General features: G+C 37.2%; 1 protein-coding gene across 1 annotated transcript in view; it reads left to right on the top strand.

The window, feature by feature from the left end:
- Positions 1–5,937, top strand: part of COL6A6 (collagen type VI alpha 6 chain) — a 64,544-nt gene extending 58,607 nt beyond the window's left edge. Inside the window, exons 26-30 of the mRNA XM_088054087.1 lie at positions 164–254; positions 1,750–2,421; positions 3,254–3,347; positions 3,554–3,825; positions 5,555–5,937. Of these exons, the coding sequence (XP_087910213.1) occupies positions 164–254; positions 1,750–2,421; positions 3,254–3,347; positions 3,554–3,825; positions 5,555–5,727 (1,302 nt within the window). The 3' untranslated portion in view covers positions 5,728–5,937. The remainder of the gene's footprint in view (positions 1–163; positions 255–1,749; positions 2,422–3,253; positions 3,348–3,553; positions 3,826–5,554) is intronic.
- The last annotated feature ends 15,148 nt before the right edge of the window (positions 5,938–21,085 follow it).

Here is a 21,085-nt window from a genome sequence, read left to right as displayed (position 1 = left end):
TATCTGGCCATTTTCTGTTTAGAAAAACAGCACCCCATTAATAAAAGAAAAAAGTGATAATCCTTCCCTGGCAAAAAAAAAAAAAAGGAAAAAATATAAAGTCTTCATATATTTTTTCTTAATGTCTTCTTAATGTTCCTTTTGTGTCTGCTTTAAAACACAGATTGATGACACAAGAAGATTTCAATTATTTGTCTGGGAAAGTCAACAGGATGAAAATTTGGAGGGCATCACATATTGTACACTTTGCTTTGGTAAGACATTTTACGAATTGCATCTGTTGTATTGGTCTGTTTACCATTTCAATAACAAATTCTATAGCTTTTTTTTTTTTTGTAATGTGGTGCTGGGGGATTTTTATGATACACCTTAAACACGTCTGTGCTTAAATATAAAAGAAAAATATTAGTGAACAATGCACTGGTCAGAATCCTTCTGCCATAAATTGTTCTACAAGGAATTTGCAGAAACGTGTTAAGAACTGTATGGATGGTTGTGTGGAGCAACTCGGCCCAACTCTGCGGCCCATAGGGATGTCTGAGTGTTCCCATTCCAGGATGGCTTCAAGAAAGTGTTGTGGATGTTTCTTATAATTTCCAAGAGAAAGAGTGGAAGTTTGCAGTGGAAACTTTACTTATTTTTCTGTCTCTGACATTCCAGCCAGTTGAACCGTTCTGCAACTGGGCCTTCTTGCCCTCTGTGACAGATCATTTTGTGGTTACAGAATACCACTGCTGAGGAGTTACAATTTTAACTTCCTCTTCAGTGGATGGTAAGAATTAGAATCTCAAAATCATAGAAGCTGTTTAATTAATTTCTGTCTCAGCTATGTGAAATTAATTATTGTGTTTAGCATTTCCCTTTTAACAGAAACACACTTAAAATAGCAATATGATTTTTGGAAACCAGGCTCATTTGCTGTAAATTCTACACTGTGAGAGGGGGAGAAGCTACTAAATTATAATATGTCAAAATGTTGAACAATGATCTGAGATGAAAAAATAGATTTTGATTCTGGGTCCTTTACAATGTTTGGATTTCAACAGAAGACAATTTCTCCAGGGAACTCTTATCTATGAAATTTTACTTTATGTTTTTTTTCTGCTCTCATGCATGAATAATTTCCCGTGGTATCTCAAAACCTTCTTCAGCAAGACTCATCTATTGTTCCTTACTAGAACAAAAAGATTTCAATCTCCTGTTACAAGTGGAAGTAGGAATTTAGAAGAGTCCTTGCCTTTTGCCCAGGCCTCTGTAATAGCTTTATTGAGGTGGCCAGCACCCCAAAACCCACTCTAATTCACAAGTTCTTTAATAAGGGCTGATTCAGTCTATTATAGAATGAATTATTTACTTAACAGACAGAAAACTAACAGACGTAAGACTTAAACTACACAGGAAGAAGGACAAAAAGAGAAATTACTCATACAGCATGAGGTTGAAGGTACCTATTAATGTTACAGCTAGTAAAGAAATAATATAACTTAGGATTCAATGTACCTTACCATCCAGTTGTTGGTGGGACACACACACATTGAGACTTCTTGGAGCTAGCTGGTATTAGTTCTGCTGGACATGGAGGAAGCTTCCATCAGATTTTTACAGAAGCCACCCCTGTAGTGCCCCCCGCTACCAAAACCTGGCCGTACAAACCTAATACAGATCTACAGGACTGTGTGAAATTTTTATAAATAATTGATTTTATTGTATTGATAAATAGTTCATTGCCTATTGGCTCTTCCTCTCTAGATAAATGCAACCCAAGAACCAACTGTGAGGTGCCTTTTTCTCCCCTGGTTCAGATGGATATGGATATAACATACATCATGGAGAGCTCTCGCAGCATTAACAGTGAAGAATTTCAGAGAGCCAAAGACTTTGTGAGCAACATGTTGGATCAATTTGTCATTTCCTCACAGCCAAATGAGTCATATGGAGGCATCAGAGTGGCATTGGTGCAGCAGGCTCCCAGGAGCTTCCTGCCTGACAGAAACCAAACACCTGTGGCCTTGGAGTTTGACCTAGTCACATACAGCAATAAAGATTTGATGAAGAAACACATCCAAGAGTCTGTTCACCAGCTGGAAGGGCCATCAGCCATTGCTTCTGCTCTACAGTGGACAGTTGAAAACGTATTCTTTAAAGCCCCCAGACAAAGAAAACACAGGGTGATATTTACAATAGTCGGAAGCAAAACAAGCACGTGGGACAGAGAAAGGCTGAGAGAGATTTCACTAGGAGCCAAGTGCCAAGGATTCACCTTGTTCGCTCTTGCACTTGGCAGCGGTGTGAGTGACAGTCAGTTGATGGAGCTGTCAAGCTCCCCCACAGACCAGCACTCACTGACACTAGGCAGGGTTTCCACACCGGAGATGGTGTATGCTCAGAGGTTTAGCCGGGCATTCCTAAATCTCCTACAACGTAAGTATCACACAGAGGCATTTGCCTCAGCTGTGGAAAGAAAGACTAATGCTGTGTAGAAAAAGGTAGTCAGTATATATGTGCTATCATTCAGTTCCTGGTCATAACTTTGCTGCTGATCTTTCATGATTAGTTTACCTCAGATGCTGGACATTAATAAAAGTGCCAGTAATGACAGAACAACATTCTATTCTAGTCTTAAGTAGTCTTTTCCCCTTAAGTTTTTATTTAATATGTGGCTTTAGTACTCCACTTGCACTAAAGACAGACCATTCTTCAGCTAAGAGAACACTATCATATTCCTGATTTAGGCTCGCATTTCTCCTCAGACCATTGGCAAGTCCAGATCTACTGAGCTGTATTTATGCCTGTTTAGGCTTTGGGACAGGTACAAGATAAATATTTTGCACATTTCACCTTAACCTCTCTACAGAGTAGAGACATAATTTACTTTTCAAGACACATTAATGCAGATTAGCAGGTCTTAAATGCTTTGACATGGAAGCAAGAGAATATCCAAAAGGAAATTGCCACTTAGTTAAAATCCTCCTCAGAAGCATATGCTTGGAGATGTCGAAGTTTCTATAGTTTAATGTATTAAAGAGCAAGACAAAAGAATAAAATATTGGTTGAGGCATCATTCTCATCTATCTGATCTCTATAATAATTTTCATTTTTCTGGGCATAGTGTCAGTCACTCTGGGTATAGTGTGTTACTTATTGAAAGATGCAAATTCCAGTTCACAAAAACAGCTATGTAGTGGGTTTTATTAACCATACTGATGTTTTGAGGACTTTAAAACTCACCCCTGCTACCTGTGCTTTCTCACAGAAGAAATTAACAGTTATCCTTCACCTGAGCTACAAGAAGAGTGTGAAAACTTGGATCGGGGAGACATACATCAGGAAGCATCCATGAATGAAAGGTTGGAAATTGCCTGTTTAACTTTTTGAGTGCGTAACTCAGAATGTAGGATTTATCCCTTTGGGTTAGTTGTTACATTGAAAGTATTTATGACAGAAATGGGATTGGGGTCAAAAGTTTTTTTCATGTGTTTCAGAAGGAATGAACCAGATGCGTTTTCTAAGGTCATACTGGTGCTTAAATATTTTTCCCTCCTCTCCTTGGAAGGATACCTTTTCCTGGAATGTCTGAAAGTGGTTCCAATCAAGTTTTAGAAGACATGGGAAAAAATGGAAGTAGAATCAAGAAGAGTATGAAAGAGAACACCAAAGAACCTGTATCTACAATGCCAGAAATGAGAGATGATTATGAGGAGGATGAGTATTTCACAGAGGAAAATGCTAAAAGGGAAAAGCCTCAAGAGTGTGAAAAAGCTCAGGAGAAGAACAAGAAAAACTTAGAGACAGAAGTAGAAACTAGTGGTGCCTGTAATGATTATGGTATGATTCTAGAATATGAAAATCTTTTTTAATTCATTAAAAAGACTAAACTCTGAAGGACTCAACTGAATATTTTTACAAGATGAAGGATTTCTAATTACATTTTTCCAAAGCTTTTAGTCACCATATTCTAGTATTCAGTCCAAATCTATATAGTAGTTAAAGACTGAACTACAGGTGTCATTAAAACTTCAGTTTTGATTTATAACTTTTTGTAATAATATCATATAAAGTTCTAATCCCCCTTACTAAAATAGTTGATCATTTTAAAATTCCCAAGTTGCACTGTAATTAGTAAGTTACTCCTGCTGCTAATTTAGCTCAACATGGAGGAACTAAATATGTCTTTGCTACAGTCTGTTCCTGTAGGAAGAACAAGATCCATCAGCAGAGGTATCAAAATACATATTCTTCATGTTTTTAATTCTGCTTCCTAGTGATACATTTTTCATTGCAGATTTGCCATTAGATATACGTATGGGAAGCTGAATATGAGATCATTTGTCACCAACGTTCTTTTAACACTATTGAGTGTTTTTATTGTTTAAATTACAATTTGAGAGAATTCATGTGAAAATAAATGAAAATGTGTCTGCATAGTTTTGGTCATGGTAGCTCATTTCTACAGCTGTCATATCTTTGTTTTTCATCCCTCTTCACTCAAGAATGGTTCTGAAAATGTCTGCTAGCTTCATTCAGGATAGAGAGGATCAGTAACAGGAAGATATGTTACTGTTTATACTTTACAAATTAAAATAAATAAAATAAAATAAAATAAAATAAAATAAAATAAAATATTTCATTTGAGGGTGTAGTCATGGTCACTGCACTTAAGTGAGAAATTACCTAAATCACTCATGAGAGATGGATGAACTGCCTTCCCCAATCCTGTATTGTAAGTAGTGACCCAGCAGTTTACTTCTAAAAACATGTAGCCCAGTTCTAGAATTTGCCTTTTGAGAGATTTACTTTGTGCTCATCTCTTGCTTGAAACTTTTGCTTTCCAGTTAATTAGGTAATGTAATTTTATATCTTTAAGCTGTATCATTATATTTCTTTATTTCATTTCTTTATTTCTCAGTTCTTCCTCTTAAATGCTGTACTGACACCAAGTCTAGAGCTGCCTTTCTGTCTCCTTTTGAATAACTCTGAATTGACATTGGTGATAGAAGATTAGATCTGTTCTTACTGAATACCAGATTGCTACTAAGTATGCTTCTCTCACCTACTTTGCTAATTTATGCAATTTAAATCTGTAATGCTCTTGAATTTGGCTAAGAGACTACCATGGATAGTTTAGCAACCTATCTACACTAATTTATGAAATTTTATTGATGGATACCAGTATAAGAAGTTGGAATAAAGAAGAGGGGAATTATTAAAAAGTTTATTTTCCGAGTCCCTATGGACTAGGTATAGTCATTTTACAATCATTTTAATAAAAATTTTATGTTAGAAAACTAAACACCTTTTAGCAGTCCTGTTTATGGTAATGAAAATCTAGTTGTTTCAGACGTTCCTTCTGGCTAAAGCAGTCATAAAAAGAGGGTCTTCACACGGGCACTGTGAGGTTATAGATCAATACTTAGTGAATCTCTGTAAGACCTTGAACACTGGCTACTCCTTTTGTCTGACAGTTTGTATTGAATGTTATTTTCCCCTGAATTTACGATGCTGAGAAGGGTGGATTTTTCTTTCATTAAATCTGTCTCTTATTTCCCTTTTCCAGATGCATGTGACCTTGTTCAAGATAGTGGAGAATGTCAGAATTACATTTTGAAGTGGTACTACAACAAAGAGCAGAAAATGTGTGGTCAGTTCTGGTATGGGGGCTGTGGAGGCAATAAAAATAGATTTGAAACACAAGAAGAATGTGGAATCTTGTGTATGGAGTCCTCCTAATGCAGAAACACTTAAATTGCTTTTACTCTTCAGTTAGACTATCAGGTTGATGTGGAAAAGGCATTCAAAGAGGAAGCTTTACATACCCACTCGGCTCCCATATTTCAGCTGAAAGAAATGCTTGATTATAAAGTTATTATCTGGTAATGTAATTGTGCAAATAAAATTTAGGCTATTTCTCCATTGTTCTAACATTTATTGAGAAACCCTTGTTAGCCAGTGGTGCATTGTTTAAAAGGCATAAAAGTATTGAAACTTGACTTTCTTCCATAAACACCAAAATGTGTACTTTCTGAATATACTGCAGAAAACAAAGCAGTGCCTCAAAGGTTTACACAAAATAATATCAGATGCAAGACACTAACATCAAAATGTTTTGATTTGTTTGCTTACATTTATCCTGCTAATAGAAAATACCAGAATGCATTTAGATCTCAAATGACAGAATTCCTAGAACTTAATTCACTTAAAGGATTTAAAAGATGTATTACCATAGCATCATTCTTGGTTTGTTTTCTGTTTTTTTTTTAATAATCCAACGTGTGAATAAAATCAATCATTCTCAAATGTTTTACTTCGGCTGTTAGTTCTTGAAACAAGAACTGTTAGTTCTTTAAAGGTTATCATGGTTTGGCATTTAGGAAAAAAGTAAGTAGAAAGCTAGTGTTTTAAACCACAACACAGGTGTAAGTGTATTGTCATGGTGTAGCTTCCCACCGGTAAATAAGCATTGGTCCCCTTTCCTTGTTAACAGATGTTAGACAAGTGCTTTTATTTTAGAACATTAGATATTCATGTTTGCTGTTGAGTGAAAAAAAATCCTGAGGACATCTGATGAAGATAGCAAATGCAAAACCCTACAGAAGGGTAGGGTTTGGCTGAAATTTCATACTCTGATGACTTACCCAAATTCTGTTGTTGCCCATTTTATGGCTGTAGAAGTCACAGTACATTTAACTTTGTCATAGCATAGGCCATTCTGCAGAGGTGGCTGTACTTACCTGGCATTTTTTTTTTCTCTGGATTCACTTACAAGATACAAGAATAAATCTAGCAGTATCTTTTTATATGCTCCCTTGAAAAAAAAAGAAAAAATACTAAACTGGAAAAAAAGCTATAAAAATTATGCAGAAAATGTTTCTTACTGAAGAAATTAAGTGAAATAATTACATATATTCCATACATGAAGATGGATGCCACTGGATATAAATCAATATGTGCCAGCTTTCTTTAAATAAAATTTTAAATTTCCCTTTGAAAATATAGACTTTGCTCTGATTTAGAGGAATCTCATGCACAACAGTGAGCCCTTCCTAGCAGAATGGAAGAGTTGGTTATACTACTGACTCTATGGAAAGAAGTTCTTGTCCACTTGTAGAAAAATTAGCAGGGAATTTTATGAATGAAGTCATTCTGGTGCCATTGCTCAGTGCCACTGGACCAGACATGCTGAATTTCCATGTGGACTGCAGTCAAAGGCAGCCAAGTGCTGTATCACACTTGAAACAGCTAATATCTTTTCCTCAGTCCCTTTGGTGGCAGAGTGGCACACTTTGCTTCCACTTGGAGGGATGATTGTACACCTGAAATCAATTGCCCCAGGGTGGGAACAAAGTCCTACTGCCATGGATGGATCCAAACTCACTGGAACACAGTGAAGCTCCAAAACACCTGCACTGATGATACCATTGTATAGGACAATACAGCAAAAAAAGTTTTTGAGGAAGGGAAGAAAATAGTCCAAATCCTTTTGAAAGAAAATTTTGCTGTAAAACAAAATATAGTGAAGGGACCTGCACAGGAGATCCAGATTTTTAGGTGCTTCTCCTGGCATCCTGATTACCTGTGTTGGATTGAATGTTCTAAGGGAAGCTTTCCTCTGCACATCATGCAACAAATGCTACATGGAGTAAGTGGGTCACACTGATAACATAATGAGTTCAAATAAGAAACCCCAGTCATCCAGGAATCTTGGATGTGATCATGGGACTGGCCAGAAGGCAAAGACTTTGGAATGTCACCTGAAGAGGAGGGAGCACATGCTGATAATACCCCACTATATAATAAATAAGCAGAATGTGAGAAGCAATATGCCTTGTTTACTGCTGAGTCCAGCCATCCTATGGGAAGGCATCAGATATGGAAAGCCACTGTATGGAGTCCCCGACTACAAGCCACAGAAACTACTGAAGGAGAAGGTGAATCGAGTCAATTTGCAGAGGTCAAAGCCATCCAGTTGGCTTTAGGTGCTGTTGAATAGGGAAGTTGGTCAACATTTCATACTGATTTCTGGACGTTAGCAAGTATCCTGTGTGCCTGGCTGTAGCAATGGAAGTAGAATAACTGGCACCATAGGGCTAAGTCCATCTGGACTGACACATTGTGGTAAAATATTGCTGCCTGTGTGGAGAATCTGGTTGTGCAGGTACGTCATGTAGATGCTCATGTACCCAAGAGCCAGGGCACTGAAGTACATAAGAACAACCAGCAGCTGCCAAGACTGGAGTGGCTCAGGTGGATTTGGATTGGCAACATAAATATGAATTATTACTATCTCAGTCCTTTACACCTCAGGACATAAAGGAAGAGATGCAGCATATTGGTGGGCTCATGACTGAGGAGTGGACTTAACCGTAGACATTATCCATGGATGTGAAAAATGCACTGCAATTAAGCAAGCCAGGATGTTAAAACCTCTTTGGTGCAGAGGACAAAGACTGAAATGTAAGTATGATGATGTGTAGAAGATTGACTGTATCATGCTCCTGCAAACCTGTGACAGCAAGAGCTCTGTGCTTAAAATGGTGGCAGCAACCACCAGATGGCTGGAAACATACCCTGTGCCTCATGCCACAGCCCATCCTGGCCTTGACAAGCAAGTCTTATGGGACAGAATACTCCAGAAATAAATGAATCATTGGAACTCATTTCCTAAACAATCTTATAGACGCTTGGGCCAAAGAACAGGGCATTTGAGTGGGTGTATCACATTCCCTATCGTGCACCGGCCTCTGGAAAAATCAAACCATGTAATGGACTGCTAAAGACTACACTGAGAGCAATGGGTGGTGGGATCTTCAAATACTGGCATTTAGCATTTGGTGAAGGCCACCTGGTTAGTGAATACTAAGGAATCTGCCAATCAGACTGGCCCTGACCGGTCAAAAATTTACGTACTGTGGAAGGGGAGAGAATTCCTGTAGTGCAAATAAAAATGTGTGGAGGAAAACTGGGTTATTCCTACCTCAGATGAAGACAAACTCATTCTACGTTAGTCCCAGCAGCTAGAAATAATTGCCATGGTTTAACCCCAGCCAGCAACTATGCCCCACACAGCCAAGGAAGAGAACTGGGAATGTAAAAGGGAGAAAACTCAAGGGTTGGGACTAAAGCAGTTTAATAGGTAAAGCAAAAGCCGTGCATGCAAAGAAAGTGAAACAAGGAATTCATTCACCACTTCCCATGGGCAGGCAATGCAGCCATCCTTAAGAAGGCAGAGCTACCTCATGTGTAATGATTACTTGGGAGGTAAAATGGCATCACTCTGAACACCTCCCATTTTGTTCATTCCCAGCTTTAGATGCTGAGCATGTTGCTGTGGATGCTAGCTTTGCAGCAGGCTGCAGGCCCCATGGCCTCTCAGTCCTGCCTGAGAGCTAGCCTGGGAAATTCATAGGAGAATTTCAAAACAATCCTCAGAGACAGAAAACAACTGCCAGGTGCTGTTTGTCTGTCCTCTTGTTTTCCTTGCAAGAGAAGGTCAGGGGGTGTTGTGCCCCACTGACCAATGATGGTGATGTGTTGATTTGCTAACCAATAAGAGTTTCCTTTCTGTACTTTCCACGTATCTGTCTATAAAACAAGCCTAAAGTAATAAACTAGGGAATTCTCCTGTTCTGACTCCCTTGAGAGTCTATGTCGTTCTTTTTGCCGTTCCAAATTAGAACGACATGTTGCCATGAGGTTTAGAATATCCCTTGAATCAGTGGGGGTCGGCTGTCCCAGCTGTGTCCTCTCCCAACTTGCTGTGCCTCTCCAGCTTTCTTGATGGTGTGGCAAGGTGAGGCCTTGATTCTCTGCAAGTACTGCTCTGCGACAGCCAAAACATCCCTGAATTATCAACACTGTCTTCATCACAAACACAAAACAGACCTCCATACCAGCTATTGTGAAGAAAATCAGATTTACCCCAGCCAACAAACACCAGAACATTCTCCACCCCTACAGGTGGTGAGTTGACCATGTCTGGATACCAGGTGACCACCAAGCCACTCTTCATACTCTTTCCCTGCTCCAGTGTGGGGTCCCACAGGGTGCAGTCATTTGGGAAGAGGCTGCTCCAGCATGGGATCCTTACAGAGTCACCAGTCCTGCCAGCAAATCTGCTCCAACATGGATTCTTCCCTCCAAGAGACCAGCTTTCTAGATGTTCAAATTTCTGGTCTATTTCTAGACCAAATAGATTCTCTGTGCCCTTTTGACAGTCCTGCATAAAATTGCACTTCAGTAGATGGATTATGTTATAGTTGTCATCAGCTATTCCTGCCTGTCTCACCTGTCCCCCTGAAATAGGACAGATCTCTGAGAAAATTTCGAGTTACTGTGGAAATCTGGCAGCAGTCTTTGATAGAGTTTTGTAAGGCTGATCATTTCATGCCTGGATAATCATAGTCCAGATCTCTGTCAGGTGAAGGAACCGTCCAAGCGCCTCAAGGTGTTTTAAATGTTCTATCAGTCTGTCCATCAATGACAAATCCAAGAGTTTTCATGAATGGAGAAACTCATTTGACAGAGTAACACCGCTCTGGAATCCTTGGTCAAAGGAGGCTTCTCTGCAGATGCAAATTCAACTAGGAGACACCTCCTGCTCATTGGTATCATCTTTGTTTTGTCAAGGTCAATGTTCCCTGACTGTTTTATCTTCATGGAGTACCCTTTGTGCTCATTCCTGCATGGTATGTCTCTTGGGACCTGACCTTTCTCAGGAGATGAAAGAAGAGAGAAGAAAATGTCCAGTCTCTGAAACTCTGGAGCAAGTTTTTTGGCAACCTCTTGGCAGTGCTGCTCTCCAACAACTCTGCAGGACAGTCTGTTAGCAGGTGTACATCACTGTGTCTCTGACAGGAAGCAAAAAAAGATCCCAATGACTTCAGAGGCAGCTGGAATAGTCCAATTCACATCAAAGCTGAATGCACCTTCTCTGGACAACAGACACCTTTGCCATGTATATATCCACTGTTTCCTGAGTCAAGTAGTGTAGCGAAGCATTTTGTATGACCCTTTTCTGTCCAGATTGCTTGCTTTCTAGGTGAGTGCATGTTTCATATTCTAGGACTGTGTATCAGCAGTTTTTAAGATCTTAGGAAAAATCTTTTTACTTCCAAATCTCATTCCAGCTTTTTGAAAAAAAAAAAAGTAAATACATAAGAAAAATGAAAGTCTTATTGTTAGCTCTTAAATGTCTAATGGAAGGTCATATCAGTTTCATCTGAGAAATATGGTATTTAATTGTGAAAACCAGGGACTTCTTGATGCCTTTTTCAAATTAAAACACTTTTGAGAAGGAAGCTGTGTATTACATCTTTCCAGATATTTATTGCTAACCTGTGAAAATATCTGAGAACACAGGAAAAACCAATTAACTGCAATCTATAGCAAGGGAGGTCAAGGGTTTACTGTAACAGAGATGTGAAGGACAATGTTCTCTAGCAGGATCTAAGGGGGAAATACCATATAACTCTTCTTCTTTAATTAGTTTTCTCATCTAATTTAATCCACAGCTTTAAGTTCTGAGATTCTCTTATCTTTACACTTTCTTTGACAAGAAATCTTTGAGCTGCCACAGAATTCCCAAGGCAAGGCAGTGCTAGCAGCCACAGCCCCAAGAAATGTCTGAAGGGTCATCAAGAGCAAACTCTATAATTACTAAAGTTGAAGTTGAAAATTAGAACTGCTAGTGCTGTCAAAAAAGAAGATATTCTCATAGATGAAGACCAGGTTGCAATTGTCTTATCCCTGTTCTTTTCCTGCCTCCCTATCTCAGCTGTGCCTAGTATCTATAATGGAGTGCAGGAGACTCTTCCAGAGTCCTTCCATCAGCAGAGGCTGAGCTCAGGAGGAAGTTAAGTGCTTGGCTGTAGCCTTGTTGAGGTTTTAAAAGAGCTATCGGCTTTATGTCCAGAAATATTGCATTGCAGTACTTTGCAATTGTTTCTTAATGACTTGAATACACATAGATATGCTTTTATATGCATATCTTTAGTAAAAAGTATACTAATAATCCTGAAAAATAAATGTTTTCTTGCAGCAAGTGTTCTGTCATCAGTAAACTCATAGGAATGGATTCTTTGCAGCTAAAATAAGTTTACATAAATCAAATATCAGAGCACAGACTTGCTCCCAGTAAAATTAGTGGAGTTAAAATTACCACTCAGTATTCTGTAAAAAGATTTTAATCACATATTACTTTAAAAATCAAGATGAAAACCTTTTTTTGAAAATAGTGGTATAGCAATATAAGATATCCAACCTTCCTGAAATCACAAAAAATGCCTATTTATTAAGGGTTAATAACTGTTCAAAACACTTTTTGTTTAGTAGTTACCATTTGATTAATAGTGGCTAATTAAATGTTTTCCACTTTCCTTCAAATTGGTAAAAAAAATCATCATGAATCTGGACTTCAATAGAGCTGGCTCTCTGGTTAAAACCAGCTTCTTCAGCTTTCTGATTGTTGCCATTCTTTTCAGCCCCCTCAGAGAAGATGCTCAGAGAGAACCATCAGGACCAAAAGGAAAACAAGGTAACATGGGATATCCAGGTAAAAGAGGTCTAAAAATTAAACAAAAATTCTGAAAATCCTTTTTAATTGTGATTTAGAGTAATTATTCAGTGATTTTATTACATGTTTTCCTAACTTTTGGCATAATTTTTCTTTTCATAGATGCAAGGATTTGTTGGGAAAAGGGTACAGTATTACTCTAGGCAATCTGAATGTGTGAATGCAGTATTCCTTAGGGCTCTCTCTTGCAATAATTGAAGATTTTGAGAGTTTTGCAGAGATGTCAGTGAGTATTAAGTCAATGTTACTTTTTCTTAAGCTGTGTGCAGATATCTGCTGTGTGCAGATATCTGCTGCAATGCCCAGTTTGTGTTTTTGCCTAGGAAACACATGGAAAATCTAACTGCAAGCATTAATTCCTGTGTTTAGTTTTTTTTCTTTCCTCCTCCTGCACTTTTTTTTTCTGATTGGTTGGTTGGTTGGTTGTTTATGTGAAATATTCCTGCACATTTTTATTATTTCAGGAACAATTGGGAAGATGGGAGTGATGGAATTAGAGGAGAAGAGATACATTATTTCCTTTCTTTTACCTCCTTGACCTCAAAGTTACTGAGTGGTAAAAATGAAATAATATACCATATTTTGTCTCTAAGAGATCTCTTGGGGTTCCTGGAAAGAAAGGAGGAAAGGGTGACTTTGGATATCAGTAACACTTAGTCATCTTTTATTGGTCAGGGTTTGGATTTAAGGACAATAGTATGGCTATTTCATGAAACTGTCCTTGTGAGAAATGTCTTTAATAAACTCTTAAGCACAAGGCAAAACTTTGTATCACAAAGTTATTTGTACGTCTTTTTGTTTAAATTTCTACCAGAAGAGATATTATAGGACTTCAAATACTTCTTGCTCCTCTGATAAAGAGCAAACTACTGATGAATAGCCAGTGGATAGTTTTGAAAATAGGGTATACATTCAGTAGAAGAGGTCAGTGTAGAACAGGGGGAAAAAACAGACAAGATTGTCATAGTGGTCTTTATCAGAAGGCAGTTTTTAATGCATCTGCAATGCTCTAAAATAACTACTTGGTACTTCACTTTCAGATAAAACTTTCTTACCCTTTCTGTCCTTATAGAGGTGCTGAAGGATACATAGAGCTATATATGTTCCAAATATTGCACAGATAAAACTGCAAGTTGTAGGTATTTATAGCTTGCATGTAAGTATTGTTAGATATACAAAATTTCTTCTTTCATTTACTTGTGTCAGCTTCCACCACCAGACCTAGTGCTCAGCAAGTCTTTCCTGGTGACTACAGTATTGAATGATTTTTTAGTGTCAAGATTTTATTTCAAGAACATTACCACTGCATAATTTCAGGAGTACTGTCTTTGAATTGTTTTTTCTTTGTGGATTGCTAGTTCTTTCTGTGTCTGCAATGTTCAGTGCTGAAATCAGACTGAATAGATAGATCCTCTGGAATCTTCATTGACATCTGTAAATGCAAGGAAGTATGTTACACATAGGAGGAAGATGTAAAGAAAAAGTTAAACCTTTCTGATACAATGAATTACAACATATTACTGCCTGTTAGGTCACACAAAAAAGCCTTAACAAGACAAAGATTTGTTGTCATTTAGAAAGAGATCAGTTGTGAACAGCCTGGTTACAATGGCTTGCAATGGAAAAAAGGATACAAAGGACCTCAGGTAAATATTTTTAATATTCACAAGCGATAAAAAAAAAACAACCCAGCATTAATAATTTGTACGTGTTAACTGCACTTTTTTGTACACATTGATTTTTAGGGTCAAAAATGACAGAAAAACCAGGAAGTAAGAGTCTTCCAATAATGAATATACTGAAAGCATGCTATGTTGTTTAATTGTAAGGTATTGGACGTGTAACCAGCTGAGGATTGAAGTCTGAATGTTTTTCATAACACTGATTTTTCAAAATTCTTATAAGTACATGATTTTAACCAGAGATACATATTGCTAAGAGACAAAAGCAATTAAAATTTTATAAAACTTCATTATTACCAATAAAATATCACAATTTTAATAATGCCACTTTCCTAGATAGTGTAAAGCACTTCTGCACCAGTACTTTTTTCAGGCTGTGGTAAATTCTGCAATTATACCTAATAAATTGCTGTAACAAGCTATTAACAGAGGCCTTGCCAGTTTTATTACAGTAAGATAAGACAGAAAACAAGATGAAAGGTCACAGATTTGGTCATGCAGAAACGATCAAGCATGAATTGGTGTTATTAATCTAATATTTATCATAATTTTAGTTTCTAGGAATTCTAGATATTTCATTAGTGAAAACCCTCCCTAAAAAGGTTTTCTACCTTTGCTCCTTGGTCTCCTGTCTGCATGTGTCTCTGGTTCCAAGTGATGTGGCATAGGGTCATTTGAAAGGATTTGCTTTCAAGAGCAGTTGGAATTTTTGTGGGTGTGTATTTACCTTTTTGTTGTTCATGCTCACACTTCCTACAACCTTCATGGCATTCTCAAATGTTCTGTATAACTATGGTTTAGTACTTAATTAAAAAATAGAGTAGATTTTCACAGTCTGATGGAATAATTTAGCCAGACAAAAGTCTGACATTTATTTCAGGCTGAATGTGAAGTATGAAACCCCAATCAATTCTCAAAACAATTAAAATTACATAAATAGGACTGATCTGTGAAGTTGGTACTACACTTTAGGTTTCAAACAATAAGGCTGTATAACACCTATAATCTGTGTGGATGCAGAGCTATTACCACAGAAAAGCAGGCTCGCTCTACTGAGCACCATGGTTTGGTGATGCTGTGGGGAGATCTCTGACCCAAAGCCTCCTGGTAAGCTGCCATTTGTATATGGGGTAAAGAAGAATAAGAAATACTTCATGTTCCCACAGTTTGCTGACTGACATACATTCCCCCATAGATGCAGAAAATCTGCCAGAGGCTTGCTCTTGTTGATATCACTGGACATTTTCAATGTTCTGTGCACAGAAATTGCCTGTTAATATTTTCTCCAATATTTGTGCTTACACAGCAATTAGGGAGCAATTAGAAGTTTTGTTAAATAAATTGAACTGACAGTTCTTCACTGTTCTCATGGGAAATCAGTGTGCTTCAGTAAACAAGCAGATAAATCACACTTTGGAAGCAGCCCACTTCTACCACAGACAGTATTACTTGGAGAAAATACCAGCCAACAGGATGGCTGTGGCAGATTAAAAGGAGGAGTGCTTTCAGTTGTGTGAAACAAGATGTTGCAAGTCTTTTGTTATCTTATGATGCAGCAGTAAAGTAATAGCTGCATCTCATTTTCCTTTTCTCCAGTAAAAAAAATATTGACTGGTCATTGTGCAAATTTGGTTTGAGATTTTTACACAAATCTATGACTAATTTTTTATTCCATACCCTTGTGTTTCAAGGGGAAAATGCTGTTATTTCTTGAGAAGCTTGCATTTTTGTCACAAGAGTTTCTTGACAGATTTTAATTCCATTTTTTCCAACTAACTTGGGTAAAGCTGGGAACAAGGGACTTGCAGGAGAACATGGACTAAAAATATATTGAGGCAGAACGACAAGTACATCATCATTGATATTCTTTAATGGATTTTGTTAATAGGTTCCTCCTTTATGTGTGCTGATTTCACACTTGCATTGATTTTTAAATATTATGTCTCTCACTTGCAAAAGCTGTTAATATTGTGTCCCTGTGTAAGTCACACTAAACAGAAGCAATGACCATCTCTGAATATCCTACTATATGTGTTCCAGTTCATCATCCTTCTTTAGCCTTTTAGGTAAACAAAATGTTGTAGAAGAAATAAGCTGGTTTAAGAGAAGTGAGATGATCACTTTTATTCCCCATTAACTTCTTTGATCTGTTTTTTTCTGGCTACTTATGTGTTTCTTTATCCCTTTTCTTCACAAGCTTTTCAATGGCTGAATAGTAACTTCAGATGTTCTCTGCTATGATAGGGACTGACAAGGGCTGGCTGCTCCCTGCCAAAGCATGTGCTAATTTTATTATAAGGACTGCATTTTTAAATGGACTTTGAACATATTGGATGAATAACTCGGTTAACAAAAATGAGATGAACTACTAGAAGAAAATTGGTGATTTGATGTTATCCATCCAGGTTGTTCATATCTTGTAATTGAAAATGGTGTCAGACCTCATGTTCTTTCTTATCATTCATTTACCATTAATTCAGTGGAACTTAAGAATCTCTTAAGCATGTAGCAAATAAGGGAAGAAGGAAAGAAAACTGTTAATTTCAAATAGAAAATAAAATGTTTATGTTGCTTCTGTGTGTTGTTTGAATACCACATGTGTAACATGTAACTATTCACAGAACAATTCCAGGAGCTGCTGGTCTGGAAGACAGTTGAAGTGACAGGGGATCTCCAGGATGCAGGGCCAGACCTAGACTCCAAATATTTTGCCATTACTGGAAACTATGTTTGTTCTTTTTCATTTTTAAGGGAAAATAAGGAATGAAACAGTGTATTTTCTTCCTGTTGTGGTGGTCGGTAGTAGTTATTTATGCAGGGTTCTGAGGACTTCCAATGATGTGTTGCCCATATATTGTAAATTGCATGACTGTATTACCCTGTGAACTTCAATATTTTGTTAAATAAAGAAGACAGGGAATCCATCTGTATGTTAGCACAAATCAGATACTTCTGAATGCAAGTGGCTAATAGTATACCTATAAATGTAACCTTCAGAATTCACCATCTAAATGCATGATTTTTGCATGTTTGGAAAGTGTTACCTGACTCATACTTTGACCCTCTCCTTGTAACTAATGCAAAAGAGAATGATTACTGTAATTTTTGGTTGTCAGTAGCACCGTAAATTTTGCTATTATGTATTTCTAACAAACTCTTTAGAAGTGTTGTTGGAATTCAACAGTATGTACCTTTAGTCTCAAATGAAAGAGACTCACTTTAGAAATATTTCTTTCCTCTTTGACTTTCAGCTTTGCAAGTCCAACATGGTATAAAAGTCAGATTGGGATCATTTTCCTCTCATTAATTGTTACCATTGCTAAGAATTCTGCAGTTCTTGCTAAGGTGGTATTTTCCCTGTACATCTTTCTACAGATGATATACTGTGAATTTCTTACAGCTTCAAAATAGGATTAAAGGTGAAATGAATTGCAGCAGTCATGTTCAAAAATTCCTGTACGTACTACAGACCGGTCCTTGTAAACAAAAAAAATATGTTTTCTCAACCTAAATGGAATAAAGATAATATATATACAAATATATAAATATATGTATATACACATATATGTGTATATGTGTGTGTATATATACTATATATAAAAATATATAATTAAAATAGCAGATGACAAGTAGTAAAAGAGTAGTATTAAGGGTATTATGTGGCAATAATGAAGTAGTATGAGTTCCTCCTTTGTCATTTCCTCCCCTATTCTCTATGTTCCTGTGCTTATTATTTTTTATTATTTCTTTCTACTTTTCCCTTAGAGATACAGTTTGCATTATCCTTCTCTGACCTTTCATAATTCTAATTGTCTTGCAGCTTCAGCAAAATTCACTGCAGATTGTCTTTCTTGTCCCTTCTCTGACCTTCTTTTCTGTTTAACTTCACTCCCACCAGTTCCTCCACTGCTTCACACTAAGCTGACAAATAATTTTATTACACCCATTATTTAAAACTTTCTCCTCTTTGTTTGTTCTAATTTCAATACTGCTCTCATTTCCTTTGCTTTGTGCTTTTATTTTTTTCCCTAACTATATTTAGTATTTGGTGTATTCCATGCCCAAATGTGTTTGATAACAGTAATGTACAGGACATGATAATGGAACCCCTGTCCTATGCTGAATTTGGCTGGAATGGTGAGTCAGTAGCCTCCTCCCTTCATGAGTGCTAGATAAATGATCTTACTGTTACCGTAGTTATGCTGCCTGCTGTAGCCTGTGATTTTTAAAATTACATCTTTCTCCATGATGCAGCAGATTATTTTCTTCAGCACAATTTCTGCTTTTAGATGTAATGTAATGGCTGGGGTAATTACCAGATGAAATGTGTTTTACTACAGAAATGTCACATTCATTTTAAAACCTGAACAGTTCTGTTAGTAATAATGCAGTAATAATAGCTTCAAATCAGTATCTGAGCCACACAGCAGTACTTGAATTAGTGTAGGCCCACACTGTGCCACAGAGGAGCTTTGAAAGGGAATATTGTGTGCTGAAATTGCAGGGTGCAGCTATACACCCCAATGCAGAGTGTTGCAGGCTCACTCTGCACTCCTAGTAGTGCAGATCCTTCCTCTGCAGGCACACTCAGCAAGGTGGCTCAGGCTGCAGCAGATTTGCATTACCAGAGGTTCAGAGTGCAGGCAAATGTGAGCCTGCCAGAACTTGGGCAAAACCCAAGATCATTTCTACCCCTGTTGTTGTCCTGTGTTTAGGTGTTGGAAAAGCAACTCCTTTTCTCTGCTGCAGCTTATGCACCTGTAAATAGTGCTAATAGAATTTAGCACTATTTTTCAAACATCTTTGTAAAACCTTTCCACAAAAACAATCTGTACTCTTCTGTGGTTCACTTTCAATATACGTTGGGCAGATTTTTGTCTAGCTCCCCATTTTTCTTTGATCTTCTATCAAGTGTGGGATCTAGTTTATCATTGTCTTACATAGCTTTTATGTGTATTACTCTCCGTGTCTGGGATGCAAGAGAACAAAATAATTTGGGGATGTTTTTTGTTCCCTGAAACTGTGTTACCACATCTACTCACCTACTCCTCTACTTCTCAGAGTTTCACAACAAGAATATGATACTCAAAGCAGTAAAAAATATTTCTCACCAGACTTCCTCCATTGAACAGGACACTGGATGTGCGATGAGATTCGTTGCCGTGAATGTTTTGTACAGGAGAACTGTACAAGGTGCTAAAGTGAAAGAAATTGCTGAGATTTACAGCCATGGACCAGCTTCTTCTGTTAAACCAGCTGTTACAGAGAGCTGTTATGGAGATGAGCGCAGTAGAAGTCATTCCAGTAGTTATTATGAAGTTTCTAGTTTTGAGGGACTGCATGAAGAATGCACGGGTGTGGAGCTTCTGCTTCTTGAGAAAAACTGCAAAATGCCTCTGCTTGTCTGTTCTGGTGCAGAGCCATCTTCTTATATGTAGATGTGTCTGACCTACTTTTGCCTGTGAGTGAACACAGATTCACTTTACAAAATGAGTTTTCAGAAATGAGTCTCATTCTGCCACCTGATGTGCTTTCCTCTTGTGATTGTATTTCTCACTCTCCGTCATTTATTTTAAAGAAAATGGATGAAAGGCTGATAACTGGGCTTCCTCCATCTTGCTTTAGGAGCAGAGTTCAGGGAAACTACACTGAGAAAAGGCACCCTGTGAGGCAGTGAGACTGACACAGTTCATGCATTGTTTCTGCAAAAGAGAAACTGTGAAAGAGCATGAGCATAGGAAGTCTTTGGAACTGGAAGATGTGGACCAGCTGAGTAGCCTGGCTACTTAGTTGGACGTTGTCATCCACATTGCAAATCTCTCCTATCCATTGTTGTAAAAATTCCATTAGTTACTTTGTTAAGGTAGACATTCCTTATCATCCTTCAAAATCCTTAAGCCAATGACCTGTTTCTCTTGTAAAGTTTGAGGTGAAATCAATAGCACCCATAGCATAGCTAATGAAAACACCAGACCTCTTTTGAGGTGTTTTCTACTTTTTTTTCCTTATATTTAAAGTAATAAAACTCGAAATTATTAGTAATCATGTTGATAGTGATATGGCATTTTGTAGAATTACTATAGGTACAATGTACTTCTAAAATAAATTGCTGCATGCTCTAAGTTCACTAAAGTATGGATTATTTTTTATTATTTTGCTGTTTAGTTTCTGGAAGGACTTCATACTGTTGTCACATGCTATAAAAAAATGTTAGAAATGAGTTCATAACTGCAGTGGTTAATTTAATACTGCCAAGTGGCCCTACAGGGAAATGTGATCTGTCTATTATAAATGTCCTCGTAAATAAAGTAATTTAATTTTAGATGAAAAAGACCAAGTATAATAACATATACTTGGCATTAAAGAACATGATGTGGAATCAGGGTGTATTTATATGAAAAAATGTAAAAAATAATGTACAATAACTATAAATTTTGTGTTGAGAGTAAGTTATTATTCTGTCTGATTAGGAATGGGTAAAAGGATATATGAAAAACTAATTATAAGAGGGACATGGAATATTTTTACATTCAGAAAATTGAGTTACTGATTTAGAGTCAATGTTCACCGAAAATACTATGTGATCTTGCAGAAATTATAATAATACTGCTACATAGGAAGGATTTTATGAATTTAAAGGATGTATTCTTCCTTCTTGCCCTATATTATAGAGAAAAGCTTTTTAAAGAATTTATTAAGTGGTGTTTCTCTAGCATGCAGTTGAAACTCATGGAGCAATGTCCAAGATTTTTTTAAGCTATTAGGTATTCATTCTGTCTAGCATAATTAAATAATGTTATCTGGGAAAAAGTCTTCCATGTCACACATAGTCTGT

Source organism: Pseudopodoces humilis, chromosome 1, assembly GCF_049639895.1.
Source record: "Pseudopodoces humilis isolate 2021_Gansu_Grassland_sample_001 chromosome 1, ASM4963989v1, whole genome shotgun sequence".
Lineage (NCBI taxonomy): Eukaryota > Metazoa > Chordata > Aves > Passeriformes > Paridae > Pseudopodoces > Pseudopodoces humilis.
The sequence above is the reverse complement of the archived record's forward strand: the minus strand, read 5'-3'. Positions and strand labels throughout refer to the sequence as shown.